Here is a 20,021-nt window from a genome sequence, read left to right on the forward strand (position 1 = left end):
TTTCTCCCCCCTAATAGTCAAATAATAGTCTATTCCTCCACTGCTCAATGACTCAAATATTCTATATGACAACGAGGAAAAGGCGGACGCCTTCAATCGTTTCTTCGCTCAACAAACATTTCTTGACGAACCTGATTGGCAACCCATTCCACCAATTTATTCTTTCTCCTCAACTCTATCATCACTTCACTTTGAACCATCTGATATCGAACCATTATTACGAACACTACCACTTGGGAAAGCAGTTGGTCCTGATTTAATAAACAATCGCGTTTTAAAAGAAATATCGTCTCAATTAGCTGTTCCTTTATCAGATATTTTCAATTATTCTCTGTCTATCGGTACTTTTCCTACTCAATGGAAGGTTGCAAACGTATGTCCAGTTCATAAAAAGAATGAGACCAATGTAATTAGTAATTATAGACCAATTTCACTTCTCTGTTCCCTAAGCAAAGTTTTAGAAAAAGCTGTTTACAAACACGTATATAATCATCTAATTAACAACAACATTTTAACAGAATATCAGTCTGGTTTCCGCCAAGGCGACTCAACTATAAACCAACTATCAGTAATTTATAATTCTTTCTGTGAAGCAATAGACAATGGAAAGGAAATTAGAATTGTATTTTGTGATATAAGCAAAGCTTTTGATCGGGTATGGCACAAAGGACTCATAACTAAATTGTCATCTGCTGGAATTCGTGGAGATTTACTTCTTTGGTTTCAAAGCTACTTATTCAATAGGCAGCAAAGAGTCACTGTCCAAGGATCATCATCTTCTCTTCTTTACGTCAAGGCTGGTGTTCCTCAAGGATCCATTCTCGGTCCACTGCTTTTCCTTATATTTATAAACGACATTGTAATAGATATCGACGCCAACATCAGACTTTTTGCAGATGACACAAGTTTATCCCTTATCGTTAATACACCCGAAATAACAGCAAATGTACTAAACTCTGATTTACAAAAGATTAACCAATGGTCTAAAGAATGGCTGGTTTCGTTTAATCCAGCAAAGACCATATGTATGACTATATCTCGGAAAGCTATCAAAACACAACATCCTCCCCTACTTCTGCAAAACCAAGTCATTTCTGAAGCTTCTTCTCACAAACATTTAGGAGTTGTTCTATCAAACGATTGTTCATGGTCAAATCATCTAGAATATATTAAAAACAAAGCTTGGACAAAGATCAATATTCTCCGTAGTCTAAAATTTACACTCGACAGAAATACATTAGAAACATTATATTTGACATTTATCCGTCCATTATTAGAGTATGGAGATATACTTTTTGATAATTGTTCAGCTAGCGAAAAGCATGAATTAGATATGATTCAAAACGAGGCTGCCAGAATAGTCACAGGTGCTACTAAACTTTGTTCTCTTGAAAAACTTTATGACGACCTAGGATGGGAATCATTATCAACTCGACGTAGTAATCACAAACTGGTCTTTATTTACAAAATTCGAAATAGTTTATGTCCCACTTACTTAAACACTCTAATCCCAACACGTCAAAACGAAAGATACACCTTCCGAAACTCCTCTGATATTCCTCCTATCTATTGTCGAACATCCTTTTATCAAAACTCTCTCATCCCGTCTAGCATCCGTTCCTGGAACACGCTCCCTCAGAATACAAAATCATCAGAATCTTTACAACAATTCAAGCGACTTCTTTCAAACCCACACAAACCTCCTAATTATTTTAACACAGGGCCTCGCAAACTTCAAATCCTGCATACTCGCTTAAGACTTGGCTGTAGTTCCTTAAATGATGATCTTTTCCGAAAAAATATTTCCGAATCAAACACATGCGCCTGTGGTCAAACAGAAACAGTGTGTCATTTTCTTCTAAACTGTCCTTTGTATCAACATATGCGAGATATTCTCTATAGGAACATCATACAACTGGATAGATCCCTGATCATAACTCACACTGTGCTATTGCATGGTTCAAATTCCCTTTCAAACAACCAAAACGTAGAGCTTTTCAAGTATGTATACCTTTATATTGATTCTACGAAACGATTTATATAATGTCTGACTGCTACTACTATGCTGCTTATATTCTTTTCTTGTCCTTATCTTTATTTGTTTAATGTCCTTTTTGTGTTTTTTTTCTTTAGTTGTTTTCTGTAGTTTTTTACTTAAATTTTGTCAAAACTTACTAAAATCTTGTCCTTACCATTAACATTTCATTTTTCTTTTTCAATCTTGCATTGTCAAATGTGTTTTTTTTTTTGGTAACTTGTTAATTACAACCACCACAGACATTGAAGATTGTTATTGTTAGATAATGGCTTCTATAAGCTTCTGCTTTCGGCCAAAATCTATAATTATTGTTATGTTGTTATTTACACATGTACAAATATTCTAAATAAAATATGTTTAAACCAACTTGACTAAGAAAATATTAGCATTATTTAACTTTAAGGTCATTTTATGAATCATTCTGTAGGAATAATAACTTTTGTCATTCAATGATTTAGAGTTGTTATTCGTTTAAGATTAAGTTTCCTTACATTCGAGTCAGAAATAATAAATTAAAGTACTTTTGGAAAACAATTTCTAATTCACTACATCCATACCACTTAAACAACTTTCAAAAACTTTCACTTTTCAAACATTTCATATATGCGAGAAAAATATATTACACCAATGAAGCTGTATCAATAAACCACTAAAAATATCATTACCTCAAACCATATTTAAAGTAAACAATATTAACTAATTGTCATTGCGCATGAAATAACCTTTGTTGGTTATATTCTGGCAAATCTAAATATTTAAACGGGAAATACCAGATATTTCAACATCAAAACAACACGTTTAATTAAAGTATATCTTAGAGAGTTCGTGCAATTAAAAAAAAAATACTTTTCGAGATATATCATAGTTTATTTTCTCAATATCTTCAAGTCCGGTTGATTTATTGTACAAGGTTTCTACTGCAATAGGTAGATCTCTTTCTGTTCTTGAATAATCTGAAAACGTTTGAAGATAAATGATGAGCTTGCAAAACGTTTCTCCTCAAAGATGATTAAAAAGCATTCAGGAATCACCTTTACTTGTTCATATTTAATTCATAATTTAACGATCGCTAACCTCCCTGTTTGATGATTCATATCCGATTATATCTGACAATTAAGAGTGCTTATATATAGAAATAGAAGAAAAAAAACCAATCCAAGAACGCATTAAACAAATAAACGATGTGTACAATGATTGGAGACGCCGCAAGCTACTTCTTCCTGCAAGATATCAGAACATACGCTACTGTTGTTATTTTATTATTACCCCATATCATGTTTGATGAGGAAAGTAAATTGTTGACACTTGATTTACCTAGCTTGAGCCGACTTACATACTATTAGCGAATGTAATAACAAACTGACTACTTGATTCTACGCCTACGCTGTTTTTTCTCTATTGTCTGCTTGAAGTGACACTGAAATCGAATTAATCAAGGTATTTTGTCGGCATGTGTGGTCTGTTACTATCTGCAGGACGACTATATATTGCACACGCAGACGATAAAAGGATATAAACTGGCCCAATCTCTCAAAACAAAATAAATTGACGGTGCCCAAACACATATTAAAAATCAGACCCTTTAAAACCAGAAAATGGTTATTAACTTATATATAAATAAAAAAGCCAAAGCAATTTTCTCTTTGAAAAACAAAATTTGATTGATTTATATGTGTCTGGTGTGAATTGTTTATAAATGTATATCTTTTGTGAAACAATACTGAAAAAAGTACTACCTGCATATTTCGTTGCAATATAAAAACACCATTATAACAGATGGTCATTTATGTATTATAGTATAATAAATGAATGGTTGATACTCATTAATTATATTTTTATGATATAAATAAAAATAAAAACTATATATTTTGTATAACCACTCTGTATGTATTTTAATATGAAACAAATAATATTAGTGTCTTTAACAATATATTAAATTATGCAATGTAATATATTGACACCGTAGGTAAAAACACATCACCTGCTAGAGCTAATAGATGCATAGACTATAGTTATTAGAACCTATTTAGTCGACTTTAACGCAATTGTTTTGAGGCTGCTAAGTATTTTAACTCACAAGTCAAGTCTAATATCATAAATTCAGGAAAAGAGCAATTTTATATATACAAAAGACTGTCACGAATGATGAACCTAATTGTGGGTGTGTATTCAAATTTGTTTAAATCGAGTTTATTACTACTACTTTAAGTTAAGCCTTACGGCAGTTCATTCACACAGACAACGTGTGGTCGGTCACACACCTAGCATTTTAACAATATATTAAATTACAATTTATTTCCGCTTCGTGCAATAATGAACTCTTGAACTAACATGATCTAAAATTAACGAACTTACAAAACATAATATTATTATTTATTTTGCTCCTCACTGTTCTGGTTATTAAATTAATGAAAAAGAAGATACACAAGAAATTAAAAAAAAACGAACAACAAAAAATCATGAATCCCTGACTTTCGAAAAAGGAAAAAAAAACATCATGCCTAGCGCAAAGTATCGGTAACAATAAGTTAATCTATAATACATCGATCATGACTGATATTTGAGAGTACTTACTCAATTGAGGTCGTTAATGAAGAGTTTGAAATAACTGACTATTGTACTTACCAGTCAAATCAATATCAACAATAAAAGATTATTTCAAATGCCTTATATCGAGACCCCTTTTTTACATTGAATGTCCTTCCCTAATTAAATATGGATTTTTTAAAATAGGAATCAACGGTAATTTCGAAAAGGAAATGGAGCATAAAAGATAATCAAATCATTAAGCATGCGTCAAATAAATGCACATTTGGTGTGAAATACATGTGAAAATCATTCTCTTAAGCTCTGAAATAAACAAAATACACGTGTTTTGCAATTCAATAAACCATTTGGTTGTATCGCATAAGTACTGGGTGATGTATTCAAATTTGTATTATCACTGAAAGCGTACTTAAACAGATTATTTACAAATACTTCCTTCTGGTTATCGTTATGCATTTGCTCCGGGGAAGTATTGTACGTAGAGTTATATGAAAAATAAAACAATCTCATTAACCACAAATATTGGATAAGATCACAAAGATTAATAAGGACCAGTAATTTTTTTGACTTACATTAAACCTTGTCACAATGTCGATTGTTAAAATCAGAACCACAGACACTTAACAAAATATTCCGCTTATATGATTTCTAATCAAATCAGATTTTAAGAACAAACTCTAACGGCAGCAGGAATTTTTTTATATTTGTTTGACAGTGGTTTGGTTTTATTTGATATTCGGCTTACATAAGGGTTATATCTTATACAAATAATTGTTTTCTACTGAAGTTTTGAGAGGATTTTAAAACTGCTTATAAGTATTTATGCGAGTGTGTTGCGTCACATATATTCTTAATCATACCTTTAGTTACGATAAATAAAAACATGTATTTTAAAAATTTATACAGTAAGCAAATCTTTTATATGAGTAACAAAGTGAATTTTCGGTGTAACACCATACATCGGCATTTTTATCAACAGCATATAAGCACAAAATATGATAAGCTACTGTATTTGGTTAGTATGTTTCCCATCTCCCATTGATTCCTACGAAATCAAAAAAGTTCTAGAAAATATCAATAAGTATATAATTACTATAATGTCAATATTTTGAGTATTTCAAGTAGGACAGGGGAAATGACCTAATTTCTTTGTATTGCGTGTTTAACAATACACGAACATGTCAAAGGTTGGCAAACGGAGCAAAAATCAAAATGCTGCAGGCTCTATTTGATTAAGCCATTCAGAAAAAAATCCCGCAAATTAATGTTTACGCACGTCTGGTACAAGCTTATGCAAAGATGAAAATGGTGTGACTTTACAATTTAAAAACATTTGGAGATATAAACTTATACTATATCTCAAATAACACTGTTACAGTTTCTCAAATATAGTTTAGATCAGTAGTTAGAATTGACGGACTTGTTTTTAATGCTTGTTTTGTGCAAAGAACGAGGAGTTGCTACTAAAAATAAGAAGAATCAACTAAAATATTAGATCACTTAACATTTATTATGGTATTTATAAAGTCATTATTCATTATATTCAGGGCCGATAATTGTACAAGATTAACTTAATAAATGCCCTGACAATGATTTACATATATTTGTGAAGAAGACTACATAGCTCATTTGTCTAAATCTTACGTAGGCTATGCAATTTAAATGTCATGTTAAAGAATACTTCAATGCAATATCCTCTATGCCATGAACATAAAAGAAAATCATTTAAATTAATGACAAATATTTATTCTAATATCTATTTCGTTTTAGAGATTTAGAAAAAATCAAAGACAGGAATATTTCCTCAATTTGTGAATAAAAATTACAAATGAGTCATCAATTATCTTTAATTTTAATCTTATCTTTGTGTACTGCAATGTAATATTCAATTATTTTAGCTTTTTATTTGCATACACTACTTAAATTTTTCGTAAAAACACACCTGCAAATTTGAGGACTTGAAAATATAGCATTACAAGGTGAAGAAATGAAAAGCATACATGAAAACATTTTTATGGAGGAAATGATATAAAGTTATCAATACTATCTGCCCAATTATGGCTGCGCAGACAACGCCTGGCGCATATGCGTAAAGGTATAGCTCAATTATCAGAGCTGGGAGCACCATAATGATACCAATATCACAACATATACCGTTTTGTTACAGATAAATATATCTTGTAGAATCATTTTGGTATAGAAATGTAGTAAACCAATTTTTTAAATATAAAACTTTGTTCATAGCTACAAGTCCTTCGTAATAAATAACATATGTAATGTTGATAACAACTCTTGATAGTCTTGATATTTATTGATTGTTCTCCACTTGTAAATAAATCATTTTATTCTAAATGAAACTTTAATACGACCATTGCTGAATTATTGAAACATAAATGTTATATTAATTATGACACGACTTGATTATTAATATTTTACAAAGGCTAGGTTTAAAGATGTTTTTTACTGTTTACTGCTCTGCAGCAACTTTAACCGTCACGTAGTATATGTGTACCTAAACAGATAAAATAATAGTTTAATAGATGAAAATGTAAAATTCTTATATCATTGGCGACTGGTAATGGTGAGATGACAAAAAAGTATATCTAGAGACATCATACTGATATCCAAAACGAAGTAGTGCATGAAAAGTAAAAGATGAAAAGAAAATATGATCACTTTTTGTCATATGGAATAACTAGGTTTTAAATTTCATCAAGCTGGCTCAATGACGTCATTTGTATGTGCTTAAACATTGGAAAACAATTATACATATCTTTAAGAAAAGTGTTGCCAATTTTTAGTGTTAATGTAAATGTTAATGCAACAAAACTTAAGTCAGATAAGACACTAATTGTTTTGTATTGTAAGTTAAGATGGCAATTCTAGAGCTCTATAATAAGAAGAGATTCGCATTCAATAAAGCAACTCAATATGAAATATATTATATACCAAATAATTTACTGTTTCCTTCTGTATGCATAATATTTATTTTTGTTATACATCATCGGCTTGAAGTGACATTTGTTTAATTAATCAAGCTTCCTGTCGACTTTTGTCGCCTGCTTTAACACCAGTGTAATAAACTGCAGGCACAGATGATTGGACATCTGCTATGCTTCAATATCTGAGAAAGATTTAATTAACTTAATCTGAAAGGAACCCCTATGGGCTAGAACATTAGCTTTATAAACACAGGCTTGTAGCAGTGTTCCTCTTGCAATAGACATGCATATAAATTTTATTTTGCATCACGATTAGCAAATTTGTGTACGATTGTTTATAGAGCAAACCATTAAATATATGATTGGAATAATGTTTAAATGATCAGATTAAACTATATCATTCATTTTATGTGTTTAACTTTTGAATGCCTAACAAAATGAAATGAAAAAACATAATTGTTATATCTTTTGAATTTATTGTTATATCTTTTGAATTTCTATTTGTAGCATTTATTATACTTATTACATACTTATATTTGATTCATTAGTATAAATCATCTTAAAATGTAAGTGGTGACATAACAATTATACACATTCCGGCGCACATAATTAGTTGTATGTCTATGTTGCCGAAAAATGCACTAACTATCACAAAAGCATTGACATTATCTAAAACAATCCAGATTGTCTTAGCTAGAATCTCTGTGTTGGTAAATCATAGCAGGTGCAAAACGTACAACCAACTAGATCAAATTAAATCACGTTTTGTACTATCAATCTTATTATTATTATTATATTCTTGTGAATGTAGATCTTTAAATAGCTTCTTCAGGTAAATGATTGTTTGAATCGTTAGCGTCCTGATAATACTTGCCTATTTTGTATGAGTTTGTTTAATTTACCTACAGTGTTTAATTAAAATGTTCATTTTATAATTTTTGTCAATTTAAATGTACCTAAGCATTTATAATGTATCAGTAAATTAATAAATTCAAGATGATAAACTACTTTGCAAAACTAAATTTTAATATGCCTACGTTCCATATCAGATTTAATGAAATAATTGATATTGGAAAAAAATAATTCGACAGTTAGTTAAACGGACGAACACAATTGTTCACAATTTTTACGCTTATTATCCGTCATTGCTTTTTTTATTATTTTAAGATACAACGAACACTGTGATGTATCGAGTTTCCAGCTATACTCTGCTTTTATTCAAAGCAGGAGCTGGCACTGTAGTATACCCCAACGCCGTTCTAAACACTACCTTGATGTTTCAAAGTCCTTTGCCGCATTAAAAACACAGAGTGATGAGGAAAAGTGGTTTGAAGTAAACGACATTTACCACTTAGTCTTGGTTTTAATACTTAAGTAACATTAAATAAAAATAAATTTAAAAAATACTTCTTGTACTTACAAATGTATATATGAAAAGACTATTCGTTGATGGCATCAGTCAGATCGGATCGAGACCCTTCCGATGATCAAATCGTTAATATCATGAATTAAAATTATCATTGACATAGATATTCTTCGTAATTCAAGCTTAGCCTATTGAATAATAGAAAATGCTCATTCATGCATTATTTGAGAAAGATAACAATGAATATGATACGTTTCAACATAATATTATTATGAACACAATACATTGCATATCTTATAAATGAACATCTGTTGCATAATCGGGATTTTGTTCGAAAAAGCTGCACTATAGTAAGCCGAATATCAATGGAGAAAGTAAACATTAAATTATTTACACACGTGTGTATATTTCAAGAAGTGTTGGCCACCAACGAATGGTTTGAAAAAATAAGTAATCAATTACACTGTATATTTGCACTAGAGAAAAAAATTAAAATTTAGTTGATAGCTTTAATTGTAATCCAGATTTAATTGCCGTCTAGATGTCTAGAATCATTTTTGTGATTGTTTATTTTTTGTGTAAACATATTTAAATGTGGACACATTAATGAAATAAAGAATATTTAAGTTAGATGCGGTGCCTGTTACTTATGGAATAAGGCTAAACGTAATATCTTTTATTGAATTTCGTTTTTAAAGTGCACTTTTCTTAAAGTCAACTTTGCATACCTCAGTCCGGCAACAAAGGCATACATAAATTTTACATATCTTATTTCAAAGTCAAATATTATGTATATCATTATCAGATTTTTGAAATCATGGATTTGGTGCTTCAATAATATAAGTAATAAAGACTTTTACCAGGTCATGTGATTCTATATAAACGGTTGTTTGAAAAGAATACCCGAGCCGCTTGGCGTATAAGCTGAAAAGCGATGTTAAAACGTGCAGTATGATGATATTCGTAATATCAATAAATCGATCGAAATATAATGTTGAAATGTTGTTTGTTTGAATAGCTTTATATAAACAATAAAACCTTTAATACTATACCTAAATTAATACAAACGTTTATCATAAGCTTATTAAATTGAAAAATGTATGTAGTTCATATTTTCAAATATTTTATACTCTTTAATCTAAATTAAGAAAAAATTTGAATAAGGTAATATTTCTTCCTATTGATATCAAGTTAATTTTGGACAGCACATAGGGCAGTATCCTTATAATATTGATTCAACTACGGGTGAAAGATTTGAAAAAAACAACAACAACAAAAAAACAATAACAAAATAACAAGCAAGCACCGTAACGGTCATTTTGCAGTGTTAGTAAACTTGCTAATATTGGTTTTACCACTCGAGTGAGCAGCCGTAGCTGGCAGTGACCGCATGTTATCTTGATATGAATGAATATTTGCATATGACTCCCGTGGTGGGCATCTTGCGGGTTCATTGACACAAACATCACAAACAGAGTAGTATTACGAGTTTTATTTGGTAAAAAAGCTTCGCAGTATTCCGCTTTGAGCACAAAACTTAAGAACAATTAAATAAATACATGGCTCCTCGTGTCGTTGAACTGAGTGCAATACGCGAAAATAAAAAGTGTAGTACTTTTTATAAATAATACCATATGTTTACAACTTAAAGAACATAAACATCAAACTACTATTTCCTTACCCGTCATACTAAAAAGTCAAAATTTAGCGCTTTTACATCTTTATCACAATTCATTTAGATATGACATTAACTCCAAAGTATATTTTACTTGGCCGCAGAAATGTTAGTTAATATGTTTTAAAAGCAAGTAAAGATCATCTTCAAAAGCACTGAAATACTTCATACAACATTTAGTCCATATGGTGGTTTTTACAAATGCATTTGTATTTAAGCGATACAGTTTCAATGCAAAGTGTTTCAATAGTTATCCACCGACCTCCATTGAATCTCTGAAACACTTAACCTTGTTATGAAAGAGGTGCCGATATTTTACGCTTTCAAGAAATCATGTGAACAAATCTACTTTAAGTCTAAATGAGCATTATAACACATATTTATTCATTGAATGGAAACAAAAATATGTTCAGTGAAGAGAGGATATGTATATAAAAAGCGAAAAATAGTTGAACCAGCATAACTGTTAACAAGTGTTAAAATGGGTCATTTCGGCTTCCTTTAAATGCACTTTATCCACACAAATTTCTTAAAAAAATAGGTATTTTTATAATCTATAGTTATTCTGAAGCTTGAATGTTTTTAAAAAAAATTACTCCCACGGTGTCGTAATGCGTCTTAAAATATATTGGTCTCGATGTTTAATCCAACATAGCCGAGTTAACTACATTCCATTTTCCGTAGGCGGATTTGTTGCAATATAAGTATACTTATTTCAATATAAGGAAATGTTATTTTATATATTAAGTTTTATACATTTCTATGAATTGGACAATATTTGACTGAGCAATAACATATCATTCAAACAAATAATGTCTGTATTATTATAAGTTATATATGAACATTTTCGTTTTAAATGTTTACTTACATATGCTATCATTGGCAGGTTCCATGCAGCCGCTATGTTAGACTCGCAATGACAAGAAACGTCCGGACCTATAAACCCAACGGTATTATTCCTATGATGTTCTGTCATGGCATTTATTGCATTTAATGAATTCATTCTTGTATCATTATATAAAAATTCTAGCTTATATCCCTCCAACAAAGTCGAATTATTGTTTACATATTCCAGTGCTATAAAATAAGCACCGGCGAATAATTTAGCATGTCCGCTGGTTGAGCCAAGAAATGATAATTTCAGTGGTATCCTATTATCACACTGCATGTATTTAAGATTAATTATTAAAATGCTAAGTAAGAAACTTAGTTGCTGATATTTTTGTTTACCCGCCATTTTTTTAGAATCCAGTTTTTAATGAATATTTTATTGTATTTCCAATTTTGTGTTAATCAAACATTTATGCTATGACGAAGCATTGAACAGATTTAATTAATATCCAACAACAAAAGAGAAAAACATCCCGCATCTGGTCCTGGATAGAATGGTTATGTCGAACGTTAAAACAATTTGATAAAACATTAGCTGATTTGTCGTCAATATTTTTTCTTTTAATCTAATCTGCTACTTAGTGAAAAAGTAATGCTTCTTTCCAAATTAATATCTTGTGAGATATTTATTATTTTAATCCATCGTCATCGTTCGATCATACTAAAAGGTTTGAAGAATTTTATTCTTTTGCGTGTTATTTTCTCTTATCTCTAAAATACATTCTTCATAATATGTCTTTGTCACAGCGGCTACCGGTGTCACATGATAAATAAGGACACGTGACCCTAAAGATGTGTCGATTTTGCAACCCATACGTATCCAATAAGTTGTATTATACACTTATTTGTCTACATATTCTCGTTTTAATTTTAAGCGCTATTCTTGTTAAATGCAATATTTCAACTAAAATAAACAATGACTCGGTTTATTAAACAAATAACCATCCTGAAAAAAATCTACAACATAATCAAACTAAATGCATGATTAAAGTGGTTGCAATTTTTTACCAAGTATTAAATATAATAGTTACAAAACACGTATCGGTTTATACAGTGAAATATTCTCTACTGCCGCTCGAGGGCCAGCAGACAATGTTTAAATACAATAAACGGCCAATCGAATATTGTTTACTCTTAGCGGTAGCGGAAGAGTGCTCATATTTGAATAATTGAGACTTTATTTGCTCTTTGGTTAACGCCGCGCTGAGGGTTTTTAATGCTACTTTGCCCTAACGTTTAAAGTATTGAACAAAGTATAATAACACCCCGTTATTGCAGTTACATATTTACCAATTAACGCTCTGAAAATTTGATTTAAACTCATTATAATAATAATATGTTAAAATCAAACATCGGTTCTTTCCTTACACAATACTATATACACTATCGTTGTATTTACATTTGTCAATTCGGTCATATAACTTAAAGTGCTTTTGAATTTGATAGTACCATATTAAACTGTTTAACCAATGTTTACAACTTTGGTAAGTCATAATTGTATTGAAATGAATCAGACACCACACCTCTTATATATTTTTAAATTTAAAAGCAAATTATCTTTATATTGATACAAGGCCTTTTCAAGATTTTCCTTAATTGCATTGCAAATATGATCAAGAAAGAAATAAGCTTCATAAACATATGATGTTAAAATGTCGGGTATTTTGTCATAGCTTAAGTGTTAATATGAGGAATAAATCGTGAAGTTACCAGGTCAATATGTAGACAATATGGAATGGCACGACTCCTTGAAAACAGTAAAAACATAAGTATAAACTAGTTTTAAGTTGCAGACTCGATTTAACTAAGTCTGTCCATGAGTAAAAATGAGAGGTGCAGCTCTTACACCCCCTAGCACCGTGTCAAGTGGGTTTCAATCCATAAGACTGTAAGTATCGAAATAAATCATCCAAAAAAGACCAGAAGGTATGAAAAATATCATTACTTTGTCAATGGTTTCATTCATTCGCTTTAGGTGCGAAATAAAAAAAATAAACTTAATGCACCGAAAACTGGATGAATTTTCAATGTATCAATATCATTAAAATTGATAAAATTTGTTTAAACCATTTACATGGTATGCATGTTATCCTATGACAAGGTTTGTTATAAAACATTTAAACATGTCAGTGGTAGTGTTAATTTTTAATACAGTGATAACTAGTTCGCTGTTACCTACTATAGGAAATCGGTTAAAAACCCTACAATAAATATTTACTTTAGGACAGTAAACTATATATCTTGACCATATTCATGCTATTTTGTGGGAATTGACTATAAAGTCCAAGGTCAGGTTTACGTTCAAAGTCGGAATGTTTTAAGTGAACTTTAAGATATTTACTTCACAAATAGTTCTTCTGATTTCTTTTGTAAGACATCAATTTAATTTAACATAAATATTGTTCAAATAAAGCGAAAGTTTAAATAAACAATACGTATTGATGAGAAAGATACCGTATTTACAGATTTATCTTTATCACGGATTTTCTAAGGTTTATGAATAATTTGATTGAAAATAATATTTTCGCCTTATAAATAATATCATATGCGTACGAATTTATAGTAATTCCGAAATGAGGATAAGGGATGACTCTTTATAAAGTTAACAGAACAAGCAAAAACATAATAATAAAACATAAAATACTCGTAGCTCTCTAAGAAAAAAGTTTGACATTAAGGTTTTGATTTTTTAACCTCTTTCTTCAAGTCATTATTATAATTACAAGGAAATGCAAATATGTGTTGCTTTTTTAATTACTTAGAGTTTCTGCAAGGGAGTATTCATCTGCAAAGGACTATAAACTGGTTCTAAATGTGCCGTTAAATACAAAAAAAATATCTCATTCTCCTGATTAAAATTCAGCGTGTAGTTTCTTTACTATCCCTTAACTTAGATAAAACAGGAATGATTATTACATAGGAATGATTATTTAATCAACATGCTTGAAAATTAAAACCAAAATTAAATAGATATTCAATTTGAAAGTGTATAAAGATATATACATGTATGATGAAGTATTTTATAACAATTTAAGAACAGTAAAATGATGTTGTTTGATATGTAAGATACATGTATACTAACATATTTCTTAAATTCTACGCACAACTCAGTTAAGATAATTATATGGTGACGCGCCGGTCGGGTCAGCTATTACGGTGCAAAACCGTTATCATATTGTATGAGTTATCCCTAGTCAAATATTTAAATATATAATTTAAATCAAGTTTTGACTCAAAATGCATCACGGTGAAGTGTTTGTATTTGTGTAAAACTCTTGCAATCTGTTGTAGCAGTATTGAGGACAATTCAACACAAAGATCTTTAGAAATATTTGCATTACACCTAAACCAAACCTGTTTATTTTTATCATATTAACAGTTGGAATTCTAAACAATGACGTCAATTCTACATTCAAATGGTATGTTAATAATACGTTGTTTATAGGTTCAGAATGTCTCGCATAATTGAATTACATCCTCGGGGAACAGCGATGTTTAACTCTGTACTAACATAAAATGTAAGCATATTTTGTCAATGATTACATTAACCGTTTAAAACTAGAAAAATCAATTTTATAGTAGCACCATGTGATGATACAGAGGGTTATTTTAAGTATCTTCTAAAATGCAATAAAAAAGGATTGTTAAAGAAAAAAACTGTTAGAATAACAAATATGATGTTAAAATTTGCCTTGTCATTAGTGCAATTGTTAATATGTAAGATAAAACACAAAGTTATAAGGTTACTCAGTAAACATATTTGAGCAGTGAACATATTTCGAGAGAAATTTAAAAACAATTAGACAAATTATTTAGTCAATGAAGTATTCGGTAGAATTTCGGGAGAGGACCTTTCATTCTATTTCAAATTATATTGTAAAATAACATTTCCCTTTTACACATATTGCATCCATTGCATAGAATGCGTTAATGATTATATCTCGACAGAAGAGTAAGCAAAGTCTTACATAATATAAAATGTCACAACAAAACTTATCTTTCTCAGCGAACCTAATTATATGCAAGCATACGGAATGTATTTAATTAGTATTCTGTCTAAAGAGATTCTAACAAACTCATGATATTTTACAAAAAAAGGATATTATCTCAAAAATCAAGATTGAACTTCAGATAAATAACAATATATATTTATCTAACTGTAATACGCTTTAAATTAACGCCTTAAATAAAGATTGTTTATAATTAATTTTGATTTAGCTTTGACTCTAGATTCTATTTTTAAGTTAATGTATTCCCTGAATTGAGTCTGTACATGGGTCTAATAAAAACGTGCAGCAACCCTCACGCCATTTAGAAATGACTTGAGCGGTACTGAAATATCAGCACATAAAAGAGCCCGGTGGACCAGAAAATATTACAATAAGGTGAAGTACGGGACAAGGTGCCACACAGCAATTGACACCTGCTGTTGTGAAGTTTGAAAATATAGAGAAAGAGTGATTCCTCGGAGGCATTAATGGCAACAAAATTACATGAATTACGAAGAGGTGTCTGAGCCACGAACGTTTCATCTTCTCTCCATAATATACTGCTGATATTACGTTTGTATAAGGTTATAGTTTCATACTCGTCTGTGCACTGATTTTGAAGTCTATAAATATTAAAAGCGATTACTGGTAATAAATAGATAAATATTTCCAATGAGATTTTTAGTTGTCTGAACAAATAGCTTGTGAATAATAGTTCTGTTTAATTTATATAAAGCACACATACACAAGTTTCTATCTTAAGTAACCGCCTCCGTGGTCGAAGGGTTAAAGTCGATGACTTCAAATCCAGTTACCTCCCTGCGTGGGTTCGATCCCCGGGAGATGCTTTAGTAGTTCAGCGCGGAGGAAGGTAGTCTAGTACTGATGTAACTCTCCAGGAACGATGGTTAGGAAACTACCCGCCTATATGACTGAAATACTGTTGGAAAAAAGGTGTAAAATGAAACAAACAAACAAACAAATCCTATCTAAAGCAACTAATAATGTAGGAATCGTGATTGACAGCTCATTATTTTTAGCTAAAAATCAAATAATGGTTCTTGCAGTTTACGAATTATTTTGACGGTTCAAAATTTAATATGGCTAAGAGCAAAATAAATACCTATTCGTTTGTCAATAATTAAACTATCTAAAAATAGGACATGGGGATAAAGTATACCCTTGAAATAAGCTTAAATCAAATATAAAATAAATAAGGACATTTTTTTCTTGTTTGTTACGTTTATCCCTTGGGTGGTCCTCCTACCTTTTGTCACTTGCTCGTGGTCAAGTTTACAACTTTATACTTTCAGTTTATTCGCCAAATCGGCATAATAACATGCTTTTGGCCAATTTAAAAATTGCAAAGTTGGCTAAGACAACATAAACATATAAACAGTACATAATACAGCACATAATAAACGTACATATAATCTACACAAATTTTCACAGATATACAGTATAATGAAGTGTATTTATATAATGTAAATACTATTATACGTTACTATTGCTTATAAATCTTTTATTCATTGATAGATGTGCATTGTGACAAATGTGGATGTTTCAGGGATATGCCCTGTTTGCTTGTGATGTCAAATATTAATACTAATCTCGCGTTTGGTGCTTTTGAAATACTTGTCTTTAAACCGTATGTATCTTTACGTGATCAGCGAAGGAAGGGACAGCCAACGAGAAAATGATTTTGATTTCGAATATTGCATTCAAAACATTCAGTCTGCATGGAGAGTCAGAACCGGTAAATTGTTTATTTCTTTATAAAGTTAATATCAGATTACTTCACCTGAGCTATAGACATGTTGCATTCAGGAAATTTATGCTTGTTTATGTATGAGGTTTAATTCTCTTGAAATGTTTATTTAAAAAGTTGTTTTGAATGATGAACCATGGTGTCATTTCATAGTCTTATGTGACTTTTTTGTTTTAACATAATTATTATTTTTATATGTTCCATGTTTATCTATAAATCATCATAATAGTATGACCTTCAAACGACTTCAATAGCAGTAAACTAACCAAAAAGTTCATTGAAATAGTACAATATGTTATTGTTCTATAATTCAGAGTATAATTATATTGAATTAGGGACAGAAATGCATATGGATAAAAGGTTAAGAGTAAGGAAAAAATTCTTAAATTTAGATTGGCATTGTGCTTTGGAAGACTTTGTCACATCAGGATAGCGGAGGGACTTCAAACAATATTTCGAGAGTAAGAAGATATAAAGCGTTCAAGGAACATCAAATCAATATTTACACTCGCATACATGTTTATAGTTCTTCGTTTCATTTGGGTATTACATGACAACGTAATGCTATAACTGAATGCAACAGAATATATACTAAAACTGCATGACATTGTGATTAAATTGTCACATAAGAACTTTTAAATATGTTTTCATTAAAATGATTCCTGCTTACATATCTTTTTCTCCTACATATTTTTGATCTTCCCGTTGACCCGTTTAAATAAAAATTAAATGTTTGTTATAATTATTTAAGACAATGCCTCTAATAGAGAATAACGGAATCGCTAAAGAACGCTCAAAACGACAAAATTGAAAACGTTGCAGGCTCGGTTTGATTAAGCCTGTTCATGGACGGCCATGGAAAGTGCAAGTTACAATCCCCGCCCCTAGCACCCCGGCATAAGCAGAATCCGACATTTAAATACGAAAATGGTGAAACTTTAAATTAAGATATATCCACAAATGTGTTCATACGGCGGTTATCATGGAATCTTTGACGTAACAAGTTAGTGCCATTCCATGAAAAGCGGCGTATGGTCGCCGGTTAAAATAGTGCGTGTGCCCTAACCGAGAAAAACAATAGGCGGAACTAAAAAAAATGGAATTTTAAAAGAGGATTTGAGGTTGTGAAGCCTGCATATCACAGAAAAGACGTCAAAAGACAAATTTACAATCAGGCAAAATATCCTAAGGGTGTTTATACAGTATTTAAGGAGGAATACTGGAACCACCCAAGCTGTAAAAGGCTAAATAAAAGAAACTAAAAATACCACATAACATGCATACACAGCAATACTGTGACAGTCGTGTTTAACGATCTTCACTGATCGAAAATATAACATCTTTGATTATATGTACGGGGCGATTTTTTTACAGCCTCCACACGGCACAAATAACACTGATGTGGCAATACAATAGAGAAGTAGAGAAAAATACCCAAAGAACGCCCAAAACGACAACAGACAACACAGCAACGGAGTTCACACATTAGAATGTACTTGTAACGAATGTAGAGCTTCTAGACTTAGACTTTAACAGCATTCATTGTGTATTCAAATTGTTCTACCCGCATTCAATCAACGGCTTTTCTGGCATTCAATCAACGGCTTTTCTGGCATTTTCGTTAACACTTCAAAAACCTTATATTTGGTGTTTGATGTATTGTAGTGATGAGTTGCAGTATTCAAGAAAATATCTTTTAAAAGCATAACAAATTCAGAAAAAAAGGAATCGTGACATTCACGTTATAACTAAAAGCATACTTAGCTTTGATTTTTATAGATATATGTGTGGAACTCAAAACTAAAAAAGTATTTATAGGAAAAAAAATTCAATCAAAAATAAAAGAAACATTATTTAGAGATATTACGTATTGAATATGTACAGAAATCTTTCATTGTTTTACTAGGTCAATTTGAATTGAATAATTTAATATAAGACCAAGCTAATAGTAGTTTGATGCATCAGACATGAGAATTGAGTACTGCTGAAGCCGGTGCTAGGGAGCGTGAGGGATGTTGTACTTTTTAATATTTCTCATGTACAGACTCAATCAAACCGAGTTTATAATTTTCATGTATTTGTGCTGTTTAAATGCTTCAGATGAATCCCTTTTTTTCCAGGTAATTAACATAAAAATTCGTACTATTTAAACATTTTATGTCAGTTTTTCACGTTATTAACCTTGCAAACTGGAAGGAATAAACCGAACTAGTAATAAGTTCCAGTGCAACGGGAGTGTTGAAAATAAATGTTTGATGAAATGCTGTTTACGCGTTTGATAAGAAATACAAAACAAGGGTAACAGTTAAATACCTGGTTTTAATCGTGTTCAAGTGGTGTTGTGACATTTTAATCGTTATGTGTACCTTTAAAACTGCAATGTTTGCTTTTGCCCTCATCGTTTAGATTTTAACACCCTTCAAAGCAGCGTTGTTTTTTTTAGAATATATTGCTTCAATAAAGATTTTATTTAGCAATATGTTAAATGCATGTAATCCAAAAATGATATGATCGTATATATGTTTTGTTATTGCAAAATTTAAGTCAAGTGGTCTTTAAAAAACCTACGCCCTGAAGTATTTAATAACTGTATCGATTTACTTTTCATCGTTTAAAATATGAAAATAAAGTTTTCAGTATTTTGCTCTTTAAACTTTCATCTATCGCAAGAAGTATTGCGACAATACCTATTCTACAAATTTACCAAATTTAATTTATCATATTGGTTTGAAGTTCGTTATAACATTTCTCAAAAATTAAATTGTGTCTAGTCGATGGCATTTCCGCTCTTTATCTTATTTCTAA

The 20,021-nt window shown here is 30.6% G+C and overlaps 1 protein-coding gene across 1 annotated transcript in view; it reads right to left on the reverse strand.

The window, feature by feature from the left end:
* LOC132744368 (guanylate cyclase 32E-like) overlaps window positions 1-11,833 on the reverse strand; it is a 56,873-nt gene extending 45,040 nt beyond the window's left edge. Inside the window, exon 1 of the mRNA XM_060733056.1 lies at window positions 11,437-11,833. Within this exon, the coding sequence (XP_060589039.1) occupies window positions 11,437-11,805 (369 nt within the window). The 5' untranslated portion in view covers window positions 11,806-11,833. The remainder of the gene's footprint in view (window positions 1-11,436) is intronic.
* Window positions 11,834-20,021: the final 8,188 nt, after the last annotated feature.

This window comes from Ruditapes philippinarum, unplaced genomic scaffold, assembly GCF_026571515.1.
Source record: "Ruditapes philippinarum isolate M1 unplaced genomic scaffold, ASM2657151v2 ctg600_1_1_1_1, whole genome shotgun sequence".
In the NCBI taxonomy this organism is placed as follows: domain Eukaryota; kingdom Metazoa; phylum Mollusca; class Bivalvia; order Venerida; family Veneridae; genus Ruditapes; species Ruditapes philippinarum.